The sequence below is a fragment of the Lithobates pipiens genome, unplaced genomic scaffold, assembly GCF_037356315.1.
Source record: "Lithobates pipiens isolate NorthernLeopardFrog02 unplaced genomic scaffold, aLitPip1_a1.2 Scaffold_16, whole genome shotgun sequence".
Classification (NCBI taxonomy): domain Eukaryota; kingdom Metazoa; phylum Chordata; class Amphibia; order Anura; family Ranidae; genus Lithobates; species Lithobates pipiens.
In genome coordinates, this window is record NW_027507748.1 from 362,445,282 (window position 1) to 362,467,793 (window position 22,512).

Genomic DNA, 22,512 nt, shown 5'->3' on the forward strand with positions numbered 1-22,512 from the left:
GCGCGGTCGTGCGATGTTGTACCCAAACTAAATTTACGTCCTTTTTTTCAAACAAACAGAGCTTTCTTTTGATGGTATTTGATCACTTCTGCGGTTTTTATTTTTTGCGCTATAAACAAAAAAAGAGTGCCAATTTTGAAAAAAACGCATTATTTTTTACTATTTGCTATAATAAATATCCCCCAAAAATATATAAAAAAAACTTTTTTTTCCTCAGTTTAGGCAGATATGTATTCTTTGACATATTTTTGGTAAAAAAAAAAAAAAAAAAATCGCAATAAGCGCTTATTGATTGATTTGCGGAAAAGTTATAGCGTCTACAAAACAGGGGATAGATTTATGGCATGTTTATTAATAATTATTATTTTTTACTAGTAATGGCGGCGTTCAGCAATTTTCATTGTGACTGCGACATTATGGCGGACACATCAGACAATTTTGACACATTTTTGGGACCATTGGCGTTAATACAGCAATCAATGCCATAAAATTGCATTGATTACTGTAAAAATGTCACTGGCAGTTAAGGGGTTAACCACTAGGGGGCAGGGAGGAGTTAAGTGTGTCCTGGGACGTGTTTCTAACTGTCTGGGGGATGGGCTAGCAGTACAGGTACGTTACTTTGCCCAGCCGTGCCATTCTGCTGACGTATATATACAGTCGGCGGTCGGCAAGCCTGCTGCCGTCCATATTTTGCTAACACTTGTTATCAACCCTTGACTTGTTATTCAACTACGCTTCTCCCTGATCCCAACCGGCAACTGCGCATTACTGACCTTTGGCTTGTTTACTGACTACGCTTCTGTTTGATCCCTACCTGCCAGCTACTGGACCCCAGCTTGCTCACATCCTTGTGGGGCGATCCTGAGGACCTGTGACCTGGTACTGACAGGCAGAAAAATCCATCTCCACCATCACGAGCTTTGGTAAACAACGGTTAGTACTTTAACTCAGGTGAGCCCACGTCATCCACCAGGGTGACTGCCTGTGTACTGCTAGTCGATGGTAGTCCCACTACTGCTACAGCAACTGTTCTTCCAGCCTTACCCCTTATCGTGACAAGCCCTGAATATTATTTAAAAATACACTCACCGGCCCCTTTATTAGGTACACCTATTCAATTGCTTGGTAACACAAATTGCTAATCAGCCAATCACATGGTAGCAACTTAATGCATTTAGACATCTAGACATGGTAAAGTTCAAACCGAGCATCAGAATGGGGAAATAAACGCCTTACACACCTGGGAGACAGACGCTTGATGTCGGAAAGCCCAGGAGGTTCCAATCGCCCTGGTGGAATGTGCTGTGACAGGAACGGGGGGTACATGACCCTTTAAGGCATAAGTCTGAACCACGATCTGTCGGATCCACCAAGAGATGGTGGTCGACGTGACCGCCAGACCCTTTTTCGGACCAGCCATCAATACAAAATAGAGATTCTGACCTCCGGAAAGGAGCCGTAGCAGACAGTAGGGCCTGGACCACGTCCAGGGAATGTAAGGCAACTTCCTTCGGATGTGTCGGCTTAAGACATAGGGATGGTAGATCGATGTCCTCATTTAGATGAAAAGCCGAATCCACCTTCGGAAGTAAAGAGGGCTGCGGACGTAGCACCGCCTTATCCTTGTGGAGAACCAGGTAGGGAGACTTGCATGACAAGGCCTCAAATTTAGAAATTCTCCTGGCAGATGTAATAGCCACTAGAAAGACTGCTTTCTGAGAGTCAGCAAGAGAACCTCCCTAATATTTTTCAAATGGTGGTTTATGAAGAACCGATAGCACCAGATTCAGATCCCATGGAGGCAGCAGTGGTCGAACAGGAGGGGCTACATCTAAGGCTATTGTCGAAACGCGTCAACTTCATTGTTTTATTGCCACTCTGATGTACCAAAAAACGACACTTCAAGGATTACAGTGTTGCCGGCTCTTCTTACTATGGAGGGGCTACGTGTCGAACCCCTTGCACAAATGTACTCACCAATGAGTGAGTCGACGTGAGGGACTTTAAAGAAGGCAGCCAAGGCAGATATCTGCACTTGATGGTGCTTAAAGCAAGTTTCTGATCTACTCCTCACTGCAAAAACAGCAGGATCCTGGAAACATAGTATGTGCACTGACACCACCCCATCTCCTCACACATGAAGATGTAGGCCTTCCACATACAATGATAAATCTTCCACGAAGATGACTTCCGTGCCCTCAGCATAGTGGAAATTACAGCCCTCGGTCCCTTAGTACCTGGCTTTAAAGAGGAAGTAAACCCTGATGGGATTACTTATTCTTTGTCTCCCTGCAAAAGTAAAGCATAATGGGCTACTATGCATCGCATAGCAGCCCATTATGTGTCACTTACCTGACACAGGAGCCAGCGATGTCACCGCTGTCCCCTGTAGTCCGGAGCATCCATCTTCTTCCGGGTATCGCTGCTCCGGCCACTCACAGCGCGGGAGCAGCGATGACGTCATTCCCGCGCATGAGCACGGGAGCCGCCACTAACGGCATATCGCCGTTAGCAGCCGGCGATAGTGCGCGCAAGCTCCGGCGCTGTGAGTGGCCGGAGCAGCAATACCCGTAAGAAGATGGAAGACGCATGCGCTGTAGACAGCTGTCACTTTTAAATAAATATAGTAAATATCTCCTAAACCATGTAGGTTTAGGAGATATTTCTTAGACCTACAGGTAAGCCTTAATCTAGGCTTACCTGTAGGTCTAAGTGGTTTGTAAGAGTTTACAACCACTTTCAACAGCCATGCCATTAAAACCAGTGATGGTAAAGCAGGATGAAGTATCGGACCTTGCGATAAAAGGTCCTCTCGTATCGGCAGCCGCCAAGCAACATCCGCCACCAGATGTACTAGGTCGGTGTACCAAGGAAGTCAAGGCCAATCCAGGGTAATCAGAATCACCGAAACAGGCGTGGCAGGAGTTTTAGTGGGGGGAGGCATAAATCAGGCAATAATGCCCCCATGGAGCCACCAACGTGTCTGACGTGTCCGCCCAGGGGTCTCTTTTCCTGGAAACAAACCTCTGCACCTTCCACATCTGGTGAGCCCCACCTTAGGCAAATGAGCCCGAATACATCCGGATGCAACGACCATTCCCCTTGGTCCAGCATCTGGCAGCTTGGGTAGTCCGCCTGCCAGTTTTCTATGCCCGGAATGTATACGGCCGACAGGGACAGCACGTGCTGCTCTGCCCACTGTAGGATGTGAGCGATCTCCCGTGCTGCAGCCAAGCTTCTTATTCTCCCTTGATGGTTGACATACGCCACCACCGTGGTGTTTTCCATCTGGATCCTGACCGGACGCCCCTGTAGCCTCTTTGACCATGTGGAGAGGCACCACCTTCCAATGGAGAGGAAGTAACGATTTCCCGAACCACAGGGTCGGAGATCTCAGCCACCAGAGCAGGGAATCCCTGACTAACTGGCTCACCCGAATTTGATACCAATAAAAGAATATATAGAAGAGCGCCAAATTAGTAAAAAGTGCATTTATTTTATACAATCAATAAAAGTCTCACTTACATCCATAATTATTATTGTCCTCTGTTTGATAATCAAATCACTGTTCCCCTTCGCTGGTGCTGCTACTGGATCAATCCTCCTCCACAGCACGCTAGGGGAAGCTCCGCTGTGTTCTGTGATGCACAGAGACACAGACTGGCTCGTAGACAGCGTTCTTCTATATATTCTTTTATTGGTATCCTATTCATGAGATGACTTCACTCTAAAGAAGCAGCTGCCGCAGGTGATTGTGCACATACATCCCCCATCCTCTAAGGACAGCAAGCAACCTTTCTGGATTTTCAGCAAATTCCAAGTACTGTTTTCTCAGATAACTTTCTAAAAAAAATCTTGCTTTGATAAAAACTGTTTTTGAATTTATTTTAATGAACGATACAGACTGATCTGAAAAGGACACACCAGTATCTTTTAAAGCACTAGTATCTTGTGTTGTTTTTTATCACCCGAATTAGATAATCCAGGGATAACGGAGATTTCTCCCATTTTGACAAAATCTCTTTCTGCAAGACTCGAGTGTGAAATTGAGCGTACGGTACCACCTCGAAAGTGGCTACCATGAGATCCAAGACTCACATGCAGAAACGTAGCGACGACCACCTGCGGTTCACCAATAACCTCACCTTACCTTGGTGAAGACCCAGGGTGCTGACGCCAGGCCAAAAGGGAGAGCTACAAATTGGTAGTGCTCTTCCCCGACTGCAAATCGCAGAAACCTCTGATGCCTGAGGCATATGGGTACATGTAAGTATGCATCCCTGATGTCCAAGGATGCCAGGAAGTCCCCCTGATGGAGTGCAGTGACCATAGAGCGAACTGATTCCATCCTGAACCTTTGCACTTTCACAAAGCTGTTGAGGTCCAGGATTGGACGTACCCCCTTCCTTTTTGGGTACTACAAACAGATTGGAGTAGAATCCCTGAAACCTATCCAGCGTCGGTACAGGTACTATCACCCCGGGTGATGGGCGGAGGCAAACCTTCATGCGGTAGCACTTTTGCTCACAGGCTTGTTAGGCTTGCGAGTCCCTCAGTAGTCGCCGTCGGACACGGAGCGTTTTGCTGAAGTCCTGGGGCGGGTGAAAAAGCCTCTTGAGTGGAAAATGAGGGCCCTTGCCTGTGACGTGGCTCCTTACTCTTCCTGGACTGTGGGAGCAAAGTGCTCTTCCCACCTGTGACATTCTTAATAATGTCATCCAACAAGGCTCCAAATAGCCGCTCACCAAAGAAGGGTAAATCCGCAGACCAGCATTTCAGCCAAATCAGGTGCCGCAGCACCACTGCTGAAACTGATGCTCTGTAGAGCAAGGGAAGCATATCCAGGGCCGCGTCACAGACAAACTTAAGGCCTTGCACTAACTGGTCTGCTAGTTAGGGGTAATGCACCGCCATTCTTTTTGAGACCGAAAAGGTCCGGTGCAGACTTCCCCATCCCTTGTATATGAACTTATCAAAATAAGTCAGATACGGCAGGGCTCGACAAACCCCAGGTGCCAGGTCGCCAATGCGACAAGAAATCGCAACCTGGCGCCTAAGCTGCCACCAGCCCACTCACTACTGATGCCCCAGAAATGCAGCAGCATTAACACTGACTGCCGTCCTCCTCCCTCCTCCACACTCAGCGGCGCGCGCTAAGTGTGTGAAACTGACAAGCAATGGAGAGAGGAGGATCTGTCAGATTTCAGCTTGATGCCGGTGTGGGCGGGACCCAGCAACTATCAAACACCAGCCAATGGAATCTGGGCAGGCCGCTATGTGTATGTGGCCCCGCTCCTTTTCTTAAGCAGCCCAATCGTTGGCCGGTGTTTGATAGCTGCTGAGTCCCGCCCACCCCGGCCGGGTCCCGCCCACCCTGACATCAAGCTCAAATCTGACATATCCGCCTCTCTGTTGCTTGTCAGTTTCACACCCCGGCTGGGTACCGCCCATTCCGACATTAAGCTCAATTCTGACAGCTCCTCTGTTACTTTTTAGTAACAGAGTGCTCCGTGTGAAACCTGCCAGTGCCACCTGCCAGCGCCAACCCATGGCATCTGCCAGTGCCAACTAGTGCCACCGCCAATCAGTGCCACCTGCCACCGCAAATCAGTGCCACCAGCCAGTGTCAGTGCCACCACCAATCAGTGCCACCTGCTAGTGCTAACCAGTGCCACCGCCAATCAATACCACCTGCAACCACCAACCAGTGCCACCTGCCACTGCCAATCAGTGCCACTGCCAATCAGTGCCACCTGCCACCGCCAATCAGTGCCACCTGCCAGTGTCAGTGCCACCTGCCACCACCAACCAGTGCCACCGCCAATCAGTGTCACCTGTCAGTGACAATCAGTGCCACCTGCCACTACCAATTAGTGCCACCTACCAGTGCCACCTGCCAGTGCCACCTGCCAGTGCCACCGTCAGTCAGTGCCACCTGCCAGTGCCACCGTCAGTCAGTGCCACCTGCTAGTGCCATCTGCCACCGCCAATCAGTGCCACCGCCAACCAGTGCCCCCTGCCACCGCCAACCAGTGCCACCACCAACCAGTGCAACCTGCCACCACCAACCAGTGCCACCTGCCACCACTAACCAGTGCCACCTGCCAGTGCCACCACCAATCAGTGCCACCTGCCAGTGCCATCGCCAATCAGTGCCAACTAGTGCCACCGTCAATCAGTGCCATCTGCCTGTGACAACTAGTGCCCCCGCCAACCAGGGCCACCTGCCACTTCCAAACCAGTGCCACCTGCCAATCATGTGCCACACGCCAGTGCCACCGCCAGTGCCAATAGTGCCACCTGCCAGTTCCAAACCAGTGTCACCTGCCAATGCCAGTGTCACCTGCCAATGCCAACCAGTGTCACCTGCCAATGCCATCTGGCAGTTCCACGTGCCAGCCAGTGCCACCTGCCACCGCCAATCAGTGCCACCTGCCAGTGCCAACCAGTGCCACTGCCAATCAGTGCCACCTGCCACTACCAATCAGTGAAACCTGCCAGTGCCACCGCCAATCAATGACAACTAGTGCCACTGCCAACCAGTGCCACCTGCCAACACCAACCAGTGCCACCACCAATCAGTGCCATCTGCCAGTGACAACTAGTGCCGCCGCCAACCAGGGCCACCTGCCATCACCAACCAGGGCCACCTGCCACTTCCAAACCAGTGCCACCTGCCAATCAGTGCCACCAGTGCCACCTGCCAGTGCCAATAGTGCCACCTGCCAGTTCCAAACCAGTGTCACCTGCCAATGCCAGTGTCACCTGCCAATGCCAACCAGTGTCATCTGCCAATGCCATCTGGCAGTTCCACGTGCCAGCCAGTGCCACCTGCCACTGCCAATCAGTGCCACCTGCCAGTGCCAACCAGTGCCACTGCCAATCAGTGCCACCTGCCACTACCAATCAGTGAAACCTGCCAGTGCCACCGCCAATCAATGACAACTAGTGCCACTGCCAACCAGTGCCACCTGCCAACACCAACCAGTGCCACCACCAATCAGTGCCATCTGCCAGTGACAACTAGTGCCGCCGCCAACCAGGGCCACCTGCCATCACCAACCAGGGCCACCTGCCACTTCCAAACCAGTGCCACCTGCCAATCAGTGCCACCAGTGCCACCTGCCAGTGCCAATAGTGCCACCTGCCAGTTCCAAACCAGTGTCACCTGCCAGTTCCAAACCAGTGTCACCTGCCAGTTCCAAACCAGTGTCACCTGCCAGTTCCAAACCAGTGTCACCTGCCAGTGGCAACCAGTGCCACCTGCCAGTGCCACCTGCCAGTGCCAGCCAGTTCCATTTGTTGCCAGCCTTACTCTTTCTGGTCAGCCCATAACCCTGATGTAACAGCGTTTCAATGGAGTTATTGACTGGGTGCTCCATTGTGAGTTAGGGATAGGGGGTGAAAATGAGTGGCCTTACCCCGGGAGCTGACAAACCATACCACTCTAAAAAAAAAAAAAAAAAAAAAACTGGCTCCTAACTTTTTTAACTGGCTCCTAAATTCAAAGCAAATTTGTCAACCCCTGAGATACGGAAACACCTTAGGTGTACGGGTTGGCTTACAGGACCCAAAAGGGACCGCTACTTCAGCAGAGGATCCTGCTGTATTCTGAATTTTCAGGGTATCACGCACAGCTGTGATAAGTGCTCCAACTAGCCCTTTGTCTTGCGCGGACCCAGACGGGAAATCATCCTCACTGTCTGATCGGTCCTGGTCAGCGTCCTCTAACACATCAAAGCAGGGGCCGCCAGTCACTGCCGGACCCGAGTCAGAGAGTCAGAACTCTCCCCGGAGGACGGGGGGCAGGGGCCATTTTTTACCACCTCTGCGCCTGCACATCACCTCCACCCTGGCAACAAACGTTTCAAGGACCACCTACAAAGCATCCAAAGGCACTGCACTGTTTGCAAACGAGCCGGTTGCAATAGCAGGGAGATCTGGGGAAGAAACACCAGTTTCTGATGCCATGCTGACCCACCCTGTCCACCACCCTTGGGGACTCAGGACAAGATGCTCAATCCCACCCTCCTAGCTGCAGCAGACTGAGTGGCCCCAACCGCCGGACTCACCACCCCGACCAAGTGCTTCGCCGTGCTGTTACAGGAGCCTGTCCAGTGTCAGCTCCCAGGTGTCCAGAGAAAAAAAACGCGCTGTTCTGAGGTACAGGAACCAGCACTGAGGAGAAAAACCTTGCTGAGGCTACAAAAAATGGCCGCTGGGTTCCCTGTATAAGGGACAATCACAGGGAAAATGGCTGCCAAACTTCGGGAAAATGGCTGCCGACCATGCTTTCCACAGGGGCTTACAGAAAATGGCTGACAATAACTGTACACAGAGAATGAACAGAGATAATGGCGGCAGACAGCGCTTTGGCGGCAGCACATACAGAGCCCACCGACACCAGCAGAGAGACCACAGACAGACCAGGGACACAGACAGCCAGCGCAGCCCCAATCCAGGATCAGAGCCCCCCGGAGGACCCCTGGCTTAGGTACACACACCGCTCAGCAGTCCAGTCATGCAGCATCCTCCACAGTGGGGGGGAGGTAAAGTAGGGACAGGGATAGAAGAGAGGGAGGAGAGGGACCCCCTAATCGACCTCCCAGGGAATGCCCAGCTGCTCAATCCCACCAAGGCAGGACGAGCTGTACTTGCCATCCGGACAAGCTGGGGACATCCCATCGCAGACCCACACCCGAGCAGTACGGGGTGGATGCTGGCCACGGCATACTGTGACAAAGACATCGGTAGTCCGGTCATATGTGTGCCCCAGAGCATTGTGCTTACCGGCCTCCACTGGAGCCTGAGGGGCATGTCGTGGCCGACCCAGCGCGTAGCTAAGGCCTGCACATGCAAGATGGCCAGGCTGGGGAGACTACAAGGATCTAGATTATCCAGCCTGTCACCCAGCTGAGTGTTGCTAGAAGATCACAGGATCTTAAAATCTTGCGCAGAAGGCAAAAATCCAGAAAAAATCCCCAGGACCGGTAGGGAGCATAGGTCCTTCGCCTTCACTAGGCAGAAAAAAACTGAGCTGCAGGAAGCAGGCTGAGGAGTTATTACCAGAGGGACCCTCCCCCCCCCCCCCCCCCCCCCGGGCGGAACTGTAAAGTTCTGCCTAGTCCTCTCCTACAGTCAAGATTACTGGAGCTGTGTCCGTCAATGAACGAAAGATAAATCAGATATTTAACCCCCAGCACTGCAACATACACCACATGCACTGGCTGCCACTCTATAGTGCATTAGGTTGCCATGCACAATGAATGGATCAACAACAAACCACACTTACCATTGCTATGTGCTACAGTAATACACAGAAATATGTGTTTTTCTGCGTGTTACTCTAATGCACCAATCTGTGATTATTCGCTGCTAAATGTGCATTTTTCAGAAATGCGGTTGGATAAGGGACAAGCTTGATAACAGCCCTGGCATCCCTGCAAACCACTAAAAGCAATAAAAACTGTGATGTTTGTCAGACCAGCTGGTCTCTAAAGGTTCCCAAAATTAGTTTGTTATAATGGCAGATTAGACTGTTTTAGAGAATATGAAAATAATTACCCTATATACCAGGAGCAAAAACAGTCTGAAAGCCAACCAATATCTAATTAGCATTGATCAGATATCAAACTGCCAGGATGATAGATGTACTCATATAATGACCACATATGTTAGTGAATGCTTTTTTTATTTCCATTTTCATAACAGTCTACCACATTTTTCATGTATACTTTGAATGCGTACTTCTCATGAACAATGGATTAAAGTATAACTAAAGGTAAAACATTTTTTTTTTAGCTTTGGATAGAGTGGAGAGGGATAAAAATGCTTGTCAGGTTTTTATTGCTGTCTGTACCCCAGTTAGGGAGATTCATCCTCTCTTTTTTTCCTGTTTACCATTATCATTGTAAGTGAAAGTAAAAGAAAACCCAAATTATGGGTTGTCCCCAGAGAAATAATAGAGGGAAAATGCTCCAATGGAGACACTAGTTCTGGTGACCTGGGGGTCCCCATGGAATTTTTCTCTCACTTCCTGTTTGGTTATGGGACAGGAAGTGAGGGGAAATCTCCAAAATGGGACAGAGAAGGCGAAAAAAATCTAACAGGAGTTATACTCTATCCTTGCTCTACACAAAATAACAAAAAAAATGATTTGCCTATAGTTCAACTTTAAATTCACAGCATGGCTACCACAACATCTGCTCACACATAATTTCAGAATGCATAGTCACATACCAGAAGTGTCTGTGAATTAAATTATAGAGGTTATTGTCAGCTATTTAGGCTGGGTTCACACTGCTGCGGTGTACGAGATCGGATGTTATTCGCACCGCACTGCAGTGCAAATCACATGCAATCTCTGTGCGATGCGATTTCAGCCATACAGATAGTATGGCTGAATTCGCATCGCATCCGGCCCAAACTCGCACAGGACCCTTTTTTTGGTCTGCAGCAGAATCGGATTGCATGGGTGTTCACACCATGCGATCCGATTCCTGTCCAAGTTTGCAGATCGCACTGCGATATGCGAACTGATTTGGAAGTGTCATTAACTTTTCACTGACACTCCCAGCAGTTCGCATAGGGCAGTGTGAACTGCCTCCGGGAGGCATGCAATGAGGGAACCCGCAGTAGATTCGCAGCGTTCCCGCATCGCAGCAGTGTGAACCCTGCCTAAAGGAGAATTAAACTTGAAATGTAAAAAATTCTAGGAGTTAGGTATTTATGGTAGAAGAAACACTCTACATCTCTCCTGCCATAAAATCTATTCCCCGACTCTTTACAAATTGTATAGTGGGAACCGTGCACACATATGCATGGGAGTTACATCATACCAACAAATCAAGACAAAGACTCCAGACCCAGGAGCCAAAAGCACCGGCGAGAAAATGATGGGAATGTGGACGGTTGAATTGCTGGAGCTGGGCACTTTGTAAGGTAAGCAAGCCATAATGTGCAGAAATGCTGTGCATACTTTCACATTATGTGAAGAGCTCCAGCTCCAATCACTTGAGTCCCCAGCACCATTTTAAAATGGCACCCCATCTCCATGGTTTCTGAGGCCCCGTCTGCATTAGTACTGGAACCATTGACTGTCAATGATAGCTGGGGTTCAGCGCTAAGCCCAGGAGCTAAATTGTGCATCTGGGCTTTCGATCTTGTGCTCCATAGGAGCCCCTTTTACAAATTGTTGGGAACACAATGCTTCTACAATGGTGGAAATCAAAAGAGAGCTAAGGAAATGGAGATGAAATACGAAGCAGAAATACAAATAATGCCAATGAACGGAAGTATGGAACATAAGCTCATAAAACTTACTTTTTTAATGGTGGTGATCAAGTTTGTGTAAAGTGAAGCTTTATCCAAATCTTGAGAAACACGCCTATTTGTGGAATTCTTATTCTTCTGGGTTTTATGTGGAGGTACCAACTCTGACACAAACTGTACATCAGAGTCAGAATCATCGGATGTGTGTACTAGAGATTCCAGGCCGAATTTATCAAACAGTCCCAATGGACTGCTACAGTCACGCTCCTGTGGTAATTTCAGAACGCTTGGAGGATCCATGTCCACACTTCCAAGTTTCTCTGAAATATATATGGTCATGGTTAAATAAGGCACTAATGGATAGGTACTTCATATTAATCAAAACAATATATGATTTTTTTTTTTTTTTTGCAGACAAATATAATTCCGATCTGTATTTAAAAGGATGTTCTTTACAGGGTTCATTACCCCCAGGGTGAGTATAAATCCATGATTATTTAACCACTTCAGCCCCGGACCAATTGTCAGCCTAAGGACCAGAGGTCTTTTTACAATTTCGCACTGCACTGCTTTAACTGGTAATTGCGCGGTCATGCAATGTTTTACTCAAACGAAATTTGCGTCCTTTTCTTCCCACAAATAGAGCTTTCTTTTGATGGTATTTGATTGCCTCTGCGATTTTTATTTTTTGCGATATAAATGGAAAAAGACCGAAAATTTCAAGAAAAAAATATATATTCTACTTTTTGTTATAAGAAAAATCAAATAAACTCAATTTTAGTCATACATTTAGGGCAAAATTTATTCAGCCACATGTCTTTAGTAAAAAAAATGTCAATAAGCGTATATTTATTGGTTTGCGCAAAAGTTATAGCGTCTACAAACTAGAGTACATTTTCTGGAATTTACACAGCTTTTAATTTATGACTGCCTATCTCATTTCTTGAGGTGCTAAAATGGCAGGGCAGTACAACCCCCCCCCCCCAAATGACCCCATTTTGGAAACTAGACACCCCAAGGAAATTGCAGAGGCATGTTGAGCCCACTGAATTATTTTTTTTTGTCCCAAGTGATTGAATAATGACACAAAAAAAAAAAAAAGTTTACAAAAAGTTGTCACTAAATGATATATTGCTCACACATGCCATAGTTATATGTGGAATTACACCCCAAAATATATTCTGCTGCTTCTCCTGAGTACGGGGATACCACATATGTGGGACTTTTTGGGAGTCTAGCCGCGTACGGTACCCAAAAAACCAATCACTGCCTTTTCGGATTTCTAAGGGTGCAAATTTTTGATTTCACTCCTCACTACCTATCACAGTTTCGAGGACCATAAAATGGCAAAATAACACAAAACCCCCCCCCAAATGACCCCATTTTGGAAAGTAGACACCCCAAGGAAATTGCTGAGGGGCATGTTGAGCCCATTGAATATTTTTTTTTGTCCCAAGTGATTGAATAATGACACAAAAAAAATAAAAGTTTACAAAAAGTTGTCACTAAATGTTATATTGCTCACACATGACATAGTTATATGTGGAATTGCACCCCAAAATATATTATGCTGCTTCTCCTGAGTACGGGGATACTACATATGTGGGACTTTTTGGCAGTCTAGCCGCGTACGGGACCCCGAAAACCAATCACCGCCTTCAGGATTTCTAAGGGTGCAAATTTTTGATTTCACTCCTCACTACCTATCACAGTTTCGAAGGCCATAAAATGCCAAAATAACACAACCCCCCCCCCCCCCCAAATGACCCCATTTTGGAAAGTAGACACCCCAAGAAAATTGCTGAGGGGCATGTTGAGCCCATTGAATATTTTTTTTTTGTCCCAAGTGATTGAATAATGACACAAAAAAAATAAAAAATAAAAAAAGTTTACAAAAAGTTGTCACTAAATGATATATTGCTCACACATGCCATAGTTATATGTGGAATTGCACCCCAAAATATATTCTGCTGCTTCTCCTGAGTACATGGATACCACATATGTGGGACTTTTTGGGAGCCTAGCTGCGTACGGCACCCCGAAAACCAATCACTGCCTTCAGGATTTCTAAGGGTGCAAATTTTTGATTTCACTCCTCACTACCTATCACAGTTTCGAAGGCCATAAAATTCCAAAATAGCACAAAACCCCCCCAAATGACCCCATTTTGGAAAGTAGACACCCCAAGCTATTTACTGAGAGGCATGTTGAGTCCGTGAAATATTTTATATTTTGCCACAAGTTGCAGGAATATTAAAAAAATATATATTTTTTTTTGCACAAAGTTGTCACTAAATGATATATTGCTCACACATGCTAAGGGCATAAGTCAAATTATACCCCAAAATAAATTCTGCTGCTTCTCCCGAGTACGGGGATATCACATGTGGGGGACTTTTTGGGAGCCTAGCCACGTAAGGGACCCCCAAAACCAAGCACTGCCTTCAGGATTTAAATATAAAACGCTGACTCTGCGAACGCTGCAGTTATGTGTTTAGTGTTTTGTAAGTGACAGTGATCGATCGATACTGCACTTGGATGGGCTGGGCGGAGGGGCAAAACGCAGGTGCTAGCAGGTATCTTGGCTGATCCCGCTAACAATGCGTTTTTTTGGAACCCTAAATTGCTGGGGACCGTTAGTATAGATCTGATCAGTCAGATATTGATCTGTTCAGATTCTATACCACTACGGGACAGTGACACTGGCAAAAGGGGGTGAAAGGGTTAACTCTAGGGGCAATCAGGGGGTTAAACCTTTATTGGGGGGTGGTAGGGGGCTACCCTGGACCTAACACTAACTGCCCTGACAGTTTTTACTGTTACAACTGACACTGAATGCAGTGATCAGTAAATAAATGATCACTGCAATCAGTGACACTGTGACTGGGAGGGGGAGGGGGGCGATCGGGGGGGGGGGGGGGGTGGTTGTGTGCCTATGTGTGCCTACATGTCAGTGTAGTGTTGGTGCACACTTACTTTCACTGTTCTCCTCGTAGTCCGGTCAAAAAGACCGCCCCGAGAAGAATGACATCACTTCCTCCCTGCCTGTGTTTACTATACACAGCGGGGGAAGCTTCTCATTCGCCAGGAGTGATCGAGAGGGGATGGCCAGAAACCAATGGCCATCCCCTCATCCCGGTTCGCTCCTGCAGCAAAACGGACTGCCGCATCCAGCGGGAGGGGGTCCGATCGGACCCCCCACCCACTGGAAGGTGAGCACATACATGTACGTGCTTGTGCCTGTCGGTGCCATTGCACCGACGTACATTGCCATGCAGCGGTCCTTAAGTGGTTAAATCCGTTTTTTTTATTTAAATCTTTTTTTTTATGTTAATAAAATGCTTTTGGAGTAAAAATCATTCTAAAGATAGCTTTCTATTTAAGATACAATTATAGTTTAGTTTATTCAACATGAAACGGAGCTTAATTATGTAGCATGAGGCTGTATATTCTGCAATATTTACATTTTTGGGAAACGCATTCAATGAATCCAAGCTCAGCAAGGTGAGATAACATGCACTGCATTGATGCATTCACACTATTTCACAGTACCCATGAGATAAAACAAAATTCAGGAATAATAGGATTTTTGTACTCACCATAAAATCCTTTTCTCTGAAGTTCACTGACTGACACAGCTCCATTAATCTTGAGCGTAGGGTTATCACACCACCTTCAGGAGAGGACTAGGCAGAACATGTTATAGATGTGAAAAAAACAACTTCACAGTTTCGCCCAGGGGCGGTCCCTCTGGAAATAACCCCTCAGCCTGCCTCCTGCAGCTTAGTACATCAACAAGCAGTATAATGTAAATCAATAGGAGGAGAGGGTGCTGTGTCAGTCAGTGAACTTGAGAAAAGGATTTTACGGTGAGTACAAAAATCCTATTTTCTCTTTCGTTCACTGACTGACACAGCTCCATTAATCTTGACCGCAGGGACGTCCTCAAGCAGTGTCATAACGAGGGGTGGGAACAGCATAAAAACTTCACCCACAACCAGAAAAGTGCTCCCTAACAGGGGAGTCACCCTCTTATCTAGCCGCATCAGAACTAGTGGCCAACAATGCAACAGTGCATTAATTCTCAAAAGTAACTGTAAAGAGTGCAGAATTGCAACATTACACGGCCACCTGCAAAACTCTGCGGCCAAAGCAGGCATCAGATGATGCGCTTACATCCACAGAATTTGGTAAAAGTGTGAACGGACGACCAAGTCACCGCCTTACACACTTGAGCGACTGGCGCTTGATGTTGGAAAGCCCAAGAGGTTCCAATTGCTCTGGTGGAATGGGCCGTGACAGGAAAGGGGGGGCACCTGCCCTTTCAAGGCGTAGGCCTGTACCACAATCTGTCTGATCCACCTAGAAATGGTGGCCGACGAGACCGCCATACCTTTTTTCGGACCAGCTACCGAAACGAACAGTCTGATTGTTCCGGTTTAGGACACAGAGATGGTAACACAATGTCTTCATTGATGTGAAACGCCAAAACCACCTTTGGCAGAAAAGAAGGTTGCAGACGCAACAGCACCTTATCCTTATGGATAACCAGATAGGGCAACTTGCAAGACAAGGCCGCCAGTTCCGAAACCCTCCTGGCCGATGTAATGGCCACTAGGAAGACCACTTTCTGCGAAAGAGTCAACAAGGGAATTTCCCTGATGTTCTCAAACGGCGGTTTCTGAAACGCCGATAGCACCAGGTTCAGATCCCACAGGGGTGAATGTGGACACACCGGAGGAACTACATGCTGGACCCCTTTAATAAAAGTGCTCACTACAGAATGAGATGCCGGGGTCATTGGAAAAAAACAGCAAAGGCTCATACTTGTCCCTTAATGGTACTTAAAGCCAATTTCTGGTCTATTCCTCGCTGTAGAAACAGCAGGATACTGGAAACGGAATAGGTGCGCGGACGCCACCCTTTCTCCTCACACATGGAGATGTAGGCCTTCCAGGTACGATGGTATATCTTCCGAAGATTTTCGTGCTCTCAACATAGTTGAAATCACAGAGTCCGACAGGCCCCCTTTTCTCAGCACCTGGCTCTCAATAGCCATGCCGTTAAAACCAGCGATGGTAAAGCAATATGGAGAATCGGACCTTGACACAAAAGGTCCTCTTGGGTAGTCGCCAGGGAGTGTCCGCAACCAGGCGTACTAGGTCCACGTACCAGGGGCGCCGAGGCAATCAGTATTACTGGAATCCCCTCGGCCTCCACTCTACGGAGCAGATGTGGTAGCAGTTTTAGCAGAGGAAAGGCGTAGATCAGTCAGTACTGACCCCATGGAGCCACCAGCGCGTCTGACGCATCTGCCCAAGGATCTCTTGTCCTGGATACGAATCTCGGCACCTTCCAATTAAGACGGGAGGCCAGGAGATCCACGTCTGGTGTGCCCACCACAGGCACAGTAACCTGAACACCTCCGGATGCAACGCCCATTCTCCTGGGTCCAGCATCTGGTGACTTAAGTAGTCCGCCTGACAGTTTTCTACTAGAAATGGCCGACAAGGCCGGTACATGCCGCTCTGCCCACTGAAGGATGTGAGCAACCTCCAATGCTGCAGCCCAGATTCTTGCTCCTCCTTGATGGTTGACATATGCCACCGCCGTGGCGTTGACTGACTGGATCCTGATCGGACGCCCTCGTAGTCTCATCGACTATGTGGAGAGGCATAGCCTGATCGCTTAAAGCTCAAGCATATTGATCGGCAACTTGGATTCCTCCCCCGACCAGAGACCCTGGGCCGACTACTCCGAGTACTCCACCCCAGCCGGTCAGGCTGGCGTCCGTTGTGATCAACGTCCAATGAAGAGGTAGGAAGGACTTCCCGGTCCAAAGTGCCGGGGAACCTCAGCCACCAGAGCAGGGAGTCCCTGACTGACTGGCTCACCCAAATATGCTGATCCAGGGATAACGGAAATTTATCCCATTTTGTCAATATCTCCTTCTGCAAGACCCTGGTGTGAAACTGGGCGTGCGTTACCGCCTCGAAGGAGGCCACCATGAGGCCCAGGACTCGCATGCAAAATCGCAGTGGCGACCATCTGCGGTTCATCAATAGTTTTACCGCGGCTCTGAGAGTCTGCAGTTTGTCTGAAGGGAGAAAAACTCTCGCTTCCATGGAGTCCAGCAGTAAGCCTAGGTACTCCTAGCGCTGAGTCGGTATGAGCAGCGACTTTTTTAGGTTCAACAGCCACCCAAATTCCTGCAGGGTTTGCTTGGTGATCGCCACATCCTCCTTTAATTCTGAGGCGGAAGATGCTCTCAGGAGGAGATCGTCTAGGTAACCTACGATCGCGATCCCGCGTTGTCGCAACAATGCCAAAATTGGAGCCAATACCTTGGTAAAGACTCGGGGTGCTGATACCAAGCCAAAGGGGAGAGGCACAAACTGGTAGTGGGCTTCCCCAACTGCAAATCGCAGAAACTTCTGATGCCTGAGGCATATGGGTATGTGCAGGTAGGCATCCTGGATGTCCAAAGATGCCAGGGAGTCCCCTTGATGGAGTGCAGTGACTACTGAGTGAACTGATTCCATTCTGAACCTCTGTACTTTTACTTACAGGTCCAAGATTGGACGTACCCCTTCCTTTTTGGGGACTACAAACAGATTGGAGTAGAAACCTTGGAACCTTTCCGACTCTGGAACAGGCACTATCACCCCGCAGCTTAGCAAGTCCCTTACCGCCCCCATTAGAGCCTCCCCGCGAGCCAGGATTAAGGGTATGCTGGAGGGGAAGAATCTGTTTGGTGGCCAAGAGAGGAACTCTATCTTGTAGCCAGAAGAAACCTTCATGCGGTAGCACTTTTGCTCGCAGGCTTGCGGTTCCAGGGACGCTTTTGTCTGTCAGAGGTCATCCTGTCGGACTGGGAGTGTTTAGCTGAAAAAGCTTCTTTTGAGCAGAAAATGAGGGCCCTTGCCTACGGCATGGCTCCTTAGTCTTCCTGGCCTGTGGGAGAAAGGTACTCTTCCCACCTGTGACATTCTTAATAATGTCATCCAACAAGGCTCCAAAGAGCCGCTCACCAAGGAGTAGATCCGTCAAGGCTTTTTTAGATGCCTGACCCGCAGACCAGCATTTTAGCCAAATCAGGCGCCTCAGCACCACTGCTGACACTGAAGCCCTGAATAGCAGGGGAAGCATATCCAGGGCCACGTTACAAACGCACTTAAGGCCGTGCACTAACTGACCTGCTAGTTCCACGCAGACAGGAGTAGCCTGTTGCTTCTCCAATTCACGGTGCAAAAGTTTTGACCATTCAGTAAGTGTCTGCGACACAAGTGCTGTGGCCAGTACTGGTCGTTTTGCTGACCCCACAACCATAAGCAAGGAACGGTCCACTGCCTCGGCCTTCCTGTCACTAGGGTCCTTAAATGCAGGAGTCCCCTCTACCGGATCATGGTTACTTTGTTTAACCTGGATACTGGGGGGGTCCTCGACCAGAGGAGCAGACCATTTTTTAAGAAGGCTCTCCTCAAAGGGGTAACGCACCGCCATGAGAAGGTCCGTTGCGGGCTTCCCCATTCCTTGTATATGAACTTATCGAAATAAGTCAGATACGGAAACACCTTAGGTGTACGGGCTGGCTTACAGGACCCAAAAGGGACTGCTACTTCAGCAGAGGAACCTGCTGTATCCTGAATTTTCAGGGTATCACGCACAACTGTGATAAGTGCTCCAACTAGTGCTTTGTCTTGCACGGACCCAGACGGGGACTTATCCTCACTGTCTGATTGGTCTTGGTCAGCGTCATCTTAAGCAACAGAGCAGGGGCCGCCAGTCTCAGCGGGGCCCGAGTCTGCATCAGACCCCCCCCCCCCCCCCGGAGGACGGGGGGCAGGGTCTGCTTTTTACAACCTTTGCGCCCACACACCGCCTCCACCCTGGTAACGAATGTTTCAAGGACCGCCGACAAAGCGTCCAAAGGCACTGCACTGTTTGCAGACGAGCCGGCTGCAATTGAAGGGAGTTCTGGGGAAGAAACACCAGTTTCTGAAGCCATGCTGACCCACCCTGTTTGACACCCTTGGGGACTTAGGACAGGTGCACAATCCCACCCTCCTAGCTGCTGCACACTGAGGGGCCCCCACCGCAGGACTCACCACCCCGACCGAGTGCTGCGCCATTCAGTTACAGGTGCCTGTGTCCAGTCTCAGCTCCCAGGTTTCCTGAGTGAAAAAAAAACACGCTGTTCTGAGCAGCAGGGACAAGCGCTGGGCATAAAAACCACGCTGGACTACAACAAAATGGCCGCCGGCCGCCCCTGTATAAAGGCGGCACTGGTGGGCACTACTCAGGAGCTACGGGTTGAGGCTCCACTGATGGGTGGCCCTGATGGGCACTGATAGGCGGCATGGAGAGGTGGCACTGATGGGAACTGATAGGTGGCACCGATGGGCACCTTTAGGCAGCACTGATTGGAAGCACTGATGGGCAATGATATGTGGCACTGGTGGACACTGATAGGTGGCACTGGTGGACACTGATATGTGGCACATTCGGGTGCTCAGATGTCTTCTGTCCCTCTAACGGAAGCTACGGCTTCTTTTTCCTTCATGCTGACAGCGTGAAGAAAGAAAAAAACGATAACCGACATCTGCTTAATTCCTTGATCAGTTGTCATTGGCTAACAGCTGATCAAGTGATAAAGGGCCTGCTGTGTTTGGCCCTTTATCGATCTATGATCAGCCGAGTCTCACAGACTATCACAGAGTGTGCCACCCAGGAAGTGCAAGAACGGGAGAATGTCTATGGAGGCCCTCCTGGCAATTTAGGCCCATGCTATAGCCGTCTTTTACTATAGCGCGGGCTGCAATTGGTTAATTGATGGAACAGCTTCCATAAATGCGTTAGAGGGATGGAAAGGGTGGGCAAAGTTGACACTTTTGACTGGTGCCTGTGACAGGTTCAGAGGCTGTATTAACCCCCTCAGCACTGGAAAATTACCGCTGCAGGGGTATAAGGGCAGAAGAGGAAAATTTCAGCCTTGAGGCTGCGTTCACACATGAGCGTGTTTTTACTGCAGTTTTGCCGCGATTTTGTACAGGTCACCAATGTAAAAAACAGAAAGACGTCTGTTCCACAGAAGCTCATGTTCTTTTCTGAGCTTAAGGTGTTTTTCAGGCGTTTCAGATGTGAACAGGTGCCATTAAAATGAATGGGACTTTGTTTGTTGGGCGTTTTTCAGGCATTTTATCTGGTGATTTACGAGCGTTTTATGAGCCGAAAACGCTCAAGTGTAAATGCAGCTTGAAAGCCAACACCAGCAAGAGGGACCATTCTCATTCAATGGAAGTACTATCCTTTGTGCTGATTTAAAAAAAAAAAAAAAAATTACCTATTAAAAAAAAAAAGTTAACCAAAGTTTTATCAAAACTGTGCATAGGGCAGCCCCTTTCACTTAGATGGGCTGCCCTAAGTGCGATAAACGCATTGAAGAAGCTCCTGCACCTTTTTTGGGTGCAGAACTTGACAAATTTGTTGGCCGCATTTGAGGTGGCATTAAAGCATAATTAACCAGTTCCCGACCAGCGCACGCCGATGTACGTCGGCAGAATGGCACGGGAAGGCATATTGGCGTACAGGTACGTCCAATCTTCAATGCTGCCCTGCCATCGCGAGCGCACCGCCGGCGGTGCTCGTGTGCTGGTTGGGACCTCCGTGAGTCCGGTCGCGGGTCCCGTGGACTCGATCGCCGTGGACATACCCGCGATCGTCTCACGGGGCGGCTGAATGGAGAAGTGCCGTTGTAAACAGCATTTCTCCATTCTGCCCAGCAACTAGTGACGCTGATCTCTGCTCCACGTGATTGGAGCAGAGATCAGTTTTTACTAAATGAAAGCCCAGCCCCCCACAGTTAGTAAGACACCCCGAGGAACACTTAACCCGTACACTGCCACCCACTGGTTAACCCCTTCACTGCAGGTGTCATTTACACAGGAATCACTGCATTTATATAGCAGTGATTTCTGTATAAATGACAATGGTCCCAAAAATGTGTCAAAAATGTCCGATGTGTCCGCCATAATGTCCCAGTCACAATAAAAATCGCTGATCGCCGCCATTACTAGTAAAAAAAAAAAATTATTAATAAAAATGCCATAAAACTATCCCCTATTCTGTAAACGCTATAACTTTTGTGCAAACCAATCAATAATCGCTTATTGCGATTTTTTTTACCAAAAATATGTAGAAGAATACGTATCGGCCTAAACTGAGGGAAAAAAAAGTTTTTTTACATATTTTTGGGGATATTTATTATAACAAAAAGTAAAAAATAATGCGTTTTTTTCAAAATTGTCGCTCTATTTTTATTTATAGCGCAAAAAATAAAAACCGCAGGGGTGATCAAATACCACCAAAAGAAAGCTCTATTTATGGGAAAAAAAGGGCGTCAATTTTATTTGGGAGCCACGTCGCACGACCGCGCAATTGTCAGTTAAAACGACGCAGTGCTGAATCGCAAAAAGTGGTCTGGTCTTTGACCAGCAAAATGGTCCCGTCTGTAAGTGGTTAAAGGCAACATATTTTTTTTTTTTTTAGTTATGGACAGTGTGGATAGGGATTAGAACACCTGTCAGGTTTTTATTGCTGTCTGTGTCCCTGTTAGGGAGATTCACCCACTGTATTTGTCCTGTTTACCATTATCATTAAAAGTAAAAGTAAAGAAAGTCCCACATTTTGGATTGTCCCCAGAAAAGTAATAGAGGGGAAATCTTCCCATGGTGACACTAGTTCTGGTGACCTAGTGCTCCTGCTTCTATCAATCTATCCAATGAGGGCTCGAGATGTGCTTGTCGCTGGAACGATCGGATTCAGGTAAGTAAAAGGGGGGCTCTGGGGGGAGCTGCACCTCAGGTTTTTCACCTCAATGCATAGAATGCATTAAGATGAAAAACCTTGAGACTCTACATCTCTTTTAAGGCTGTCAGCAGATCGGCTTCTACAATCTTGACAGTGCTTAAAAATGGAGTGCAATTAAGCATGTGCAGAGCAGGGTGAGACGGCATGTTACTGTATTTTAAACAGTATAGGCACTTGTTTTTAAAGAAGTCCAGCCCGAGCTCGTTTGGCTGTACTTCCCCTATGGGCCTCAGGAATGCAATTCCTTTTGCACTCCTGTGACCCATTTTCAGCAGAGAGCAGGCTGAAGTCTGCTCTCTGCTGACTGACATCACAGATATCAGTCCCCATCCCGACAATGGGAGTCTGGATCCGCCAGGTGCCTGGACT

At 48.3% G+C, this 22,512-nt stretch overlaps 1 protein-coding gene across 1 annotated transcript in view; it reads right to left on the reverse strand.

Annotated features, from left to right (window-relative positions):
- The window catches only part of SPOCD1 (SPOC domain containing 1), a 235,509-nt gene that overhangs the window by 210,120 nt on the left and 2,877 nt on the right, over nt 1-22,512 (reverse strand). Inside the window, exon 2 of the mRNA XM_077481969.1 lies at nt 11,326-11,594. Within this exon, the coding sequence (XP_077338095.1) occupies nt 11,326-11,574 (249 nt within the window). The 5' untranslated portion in view covers nt 11,575-11,594. The remainder of the gene's footprint in view (nt 1-11,325; nt 11,595-22,512) is intronic.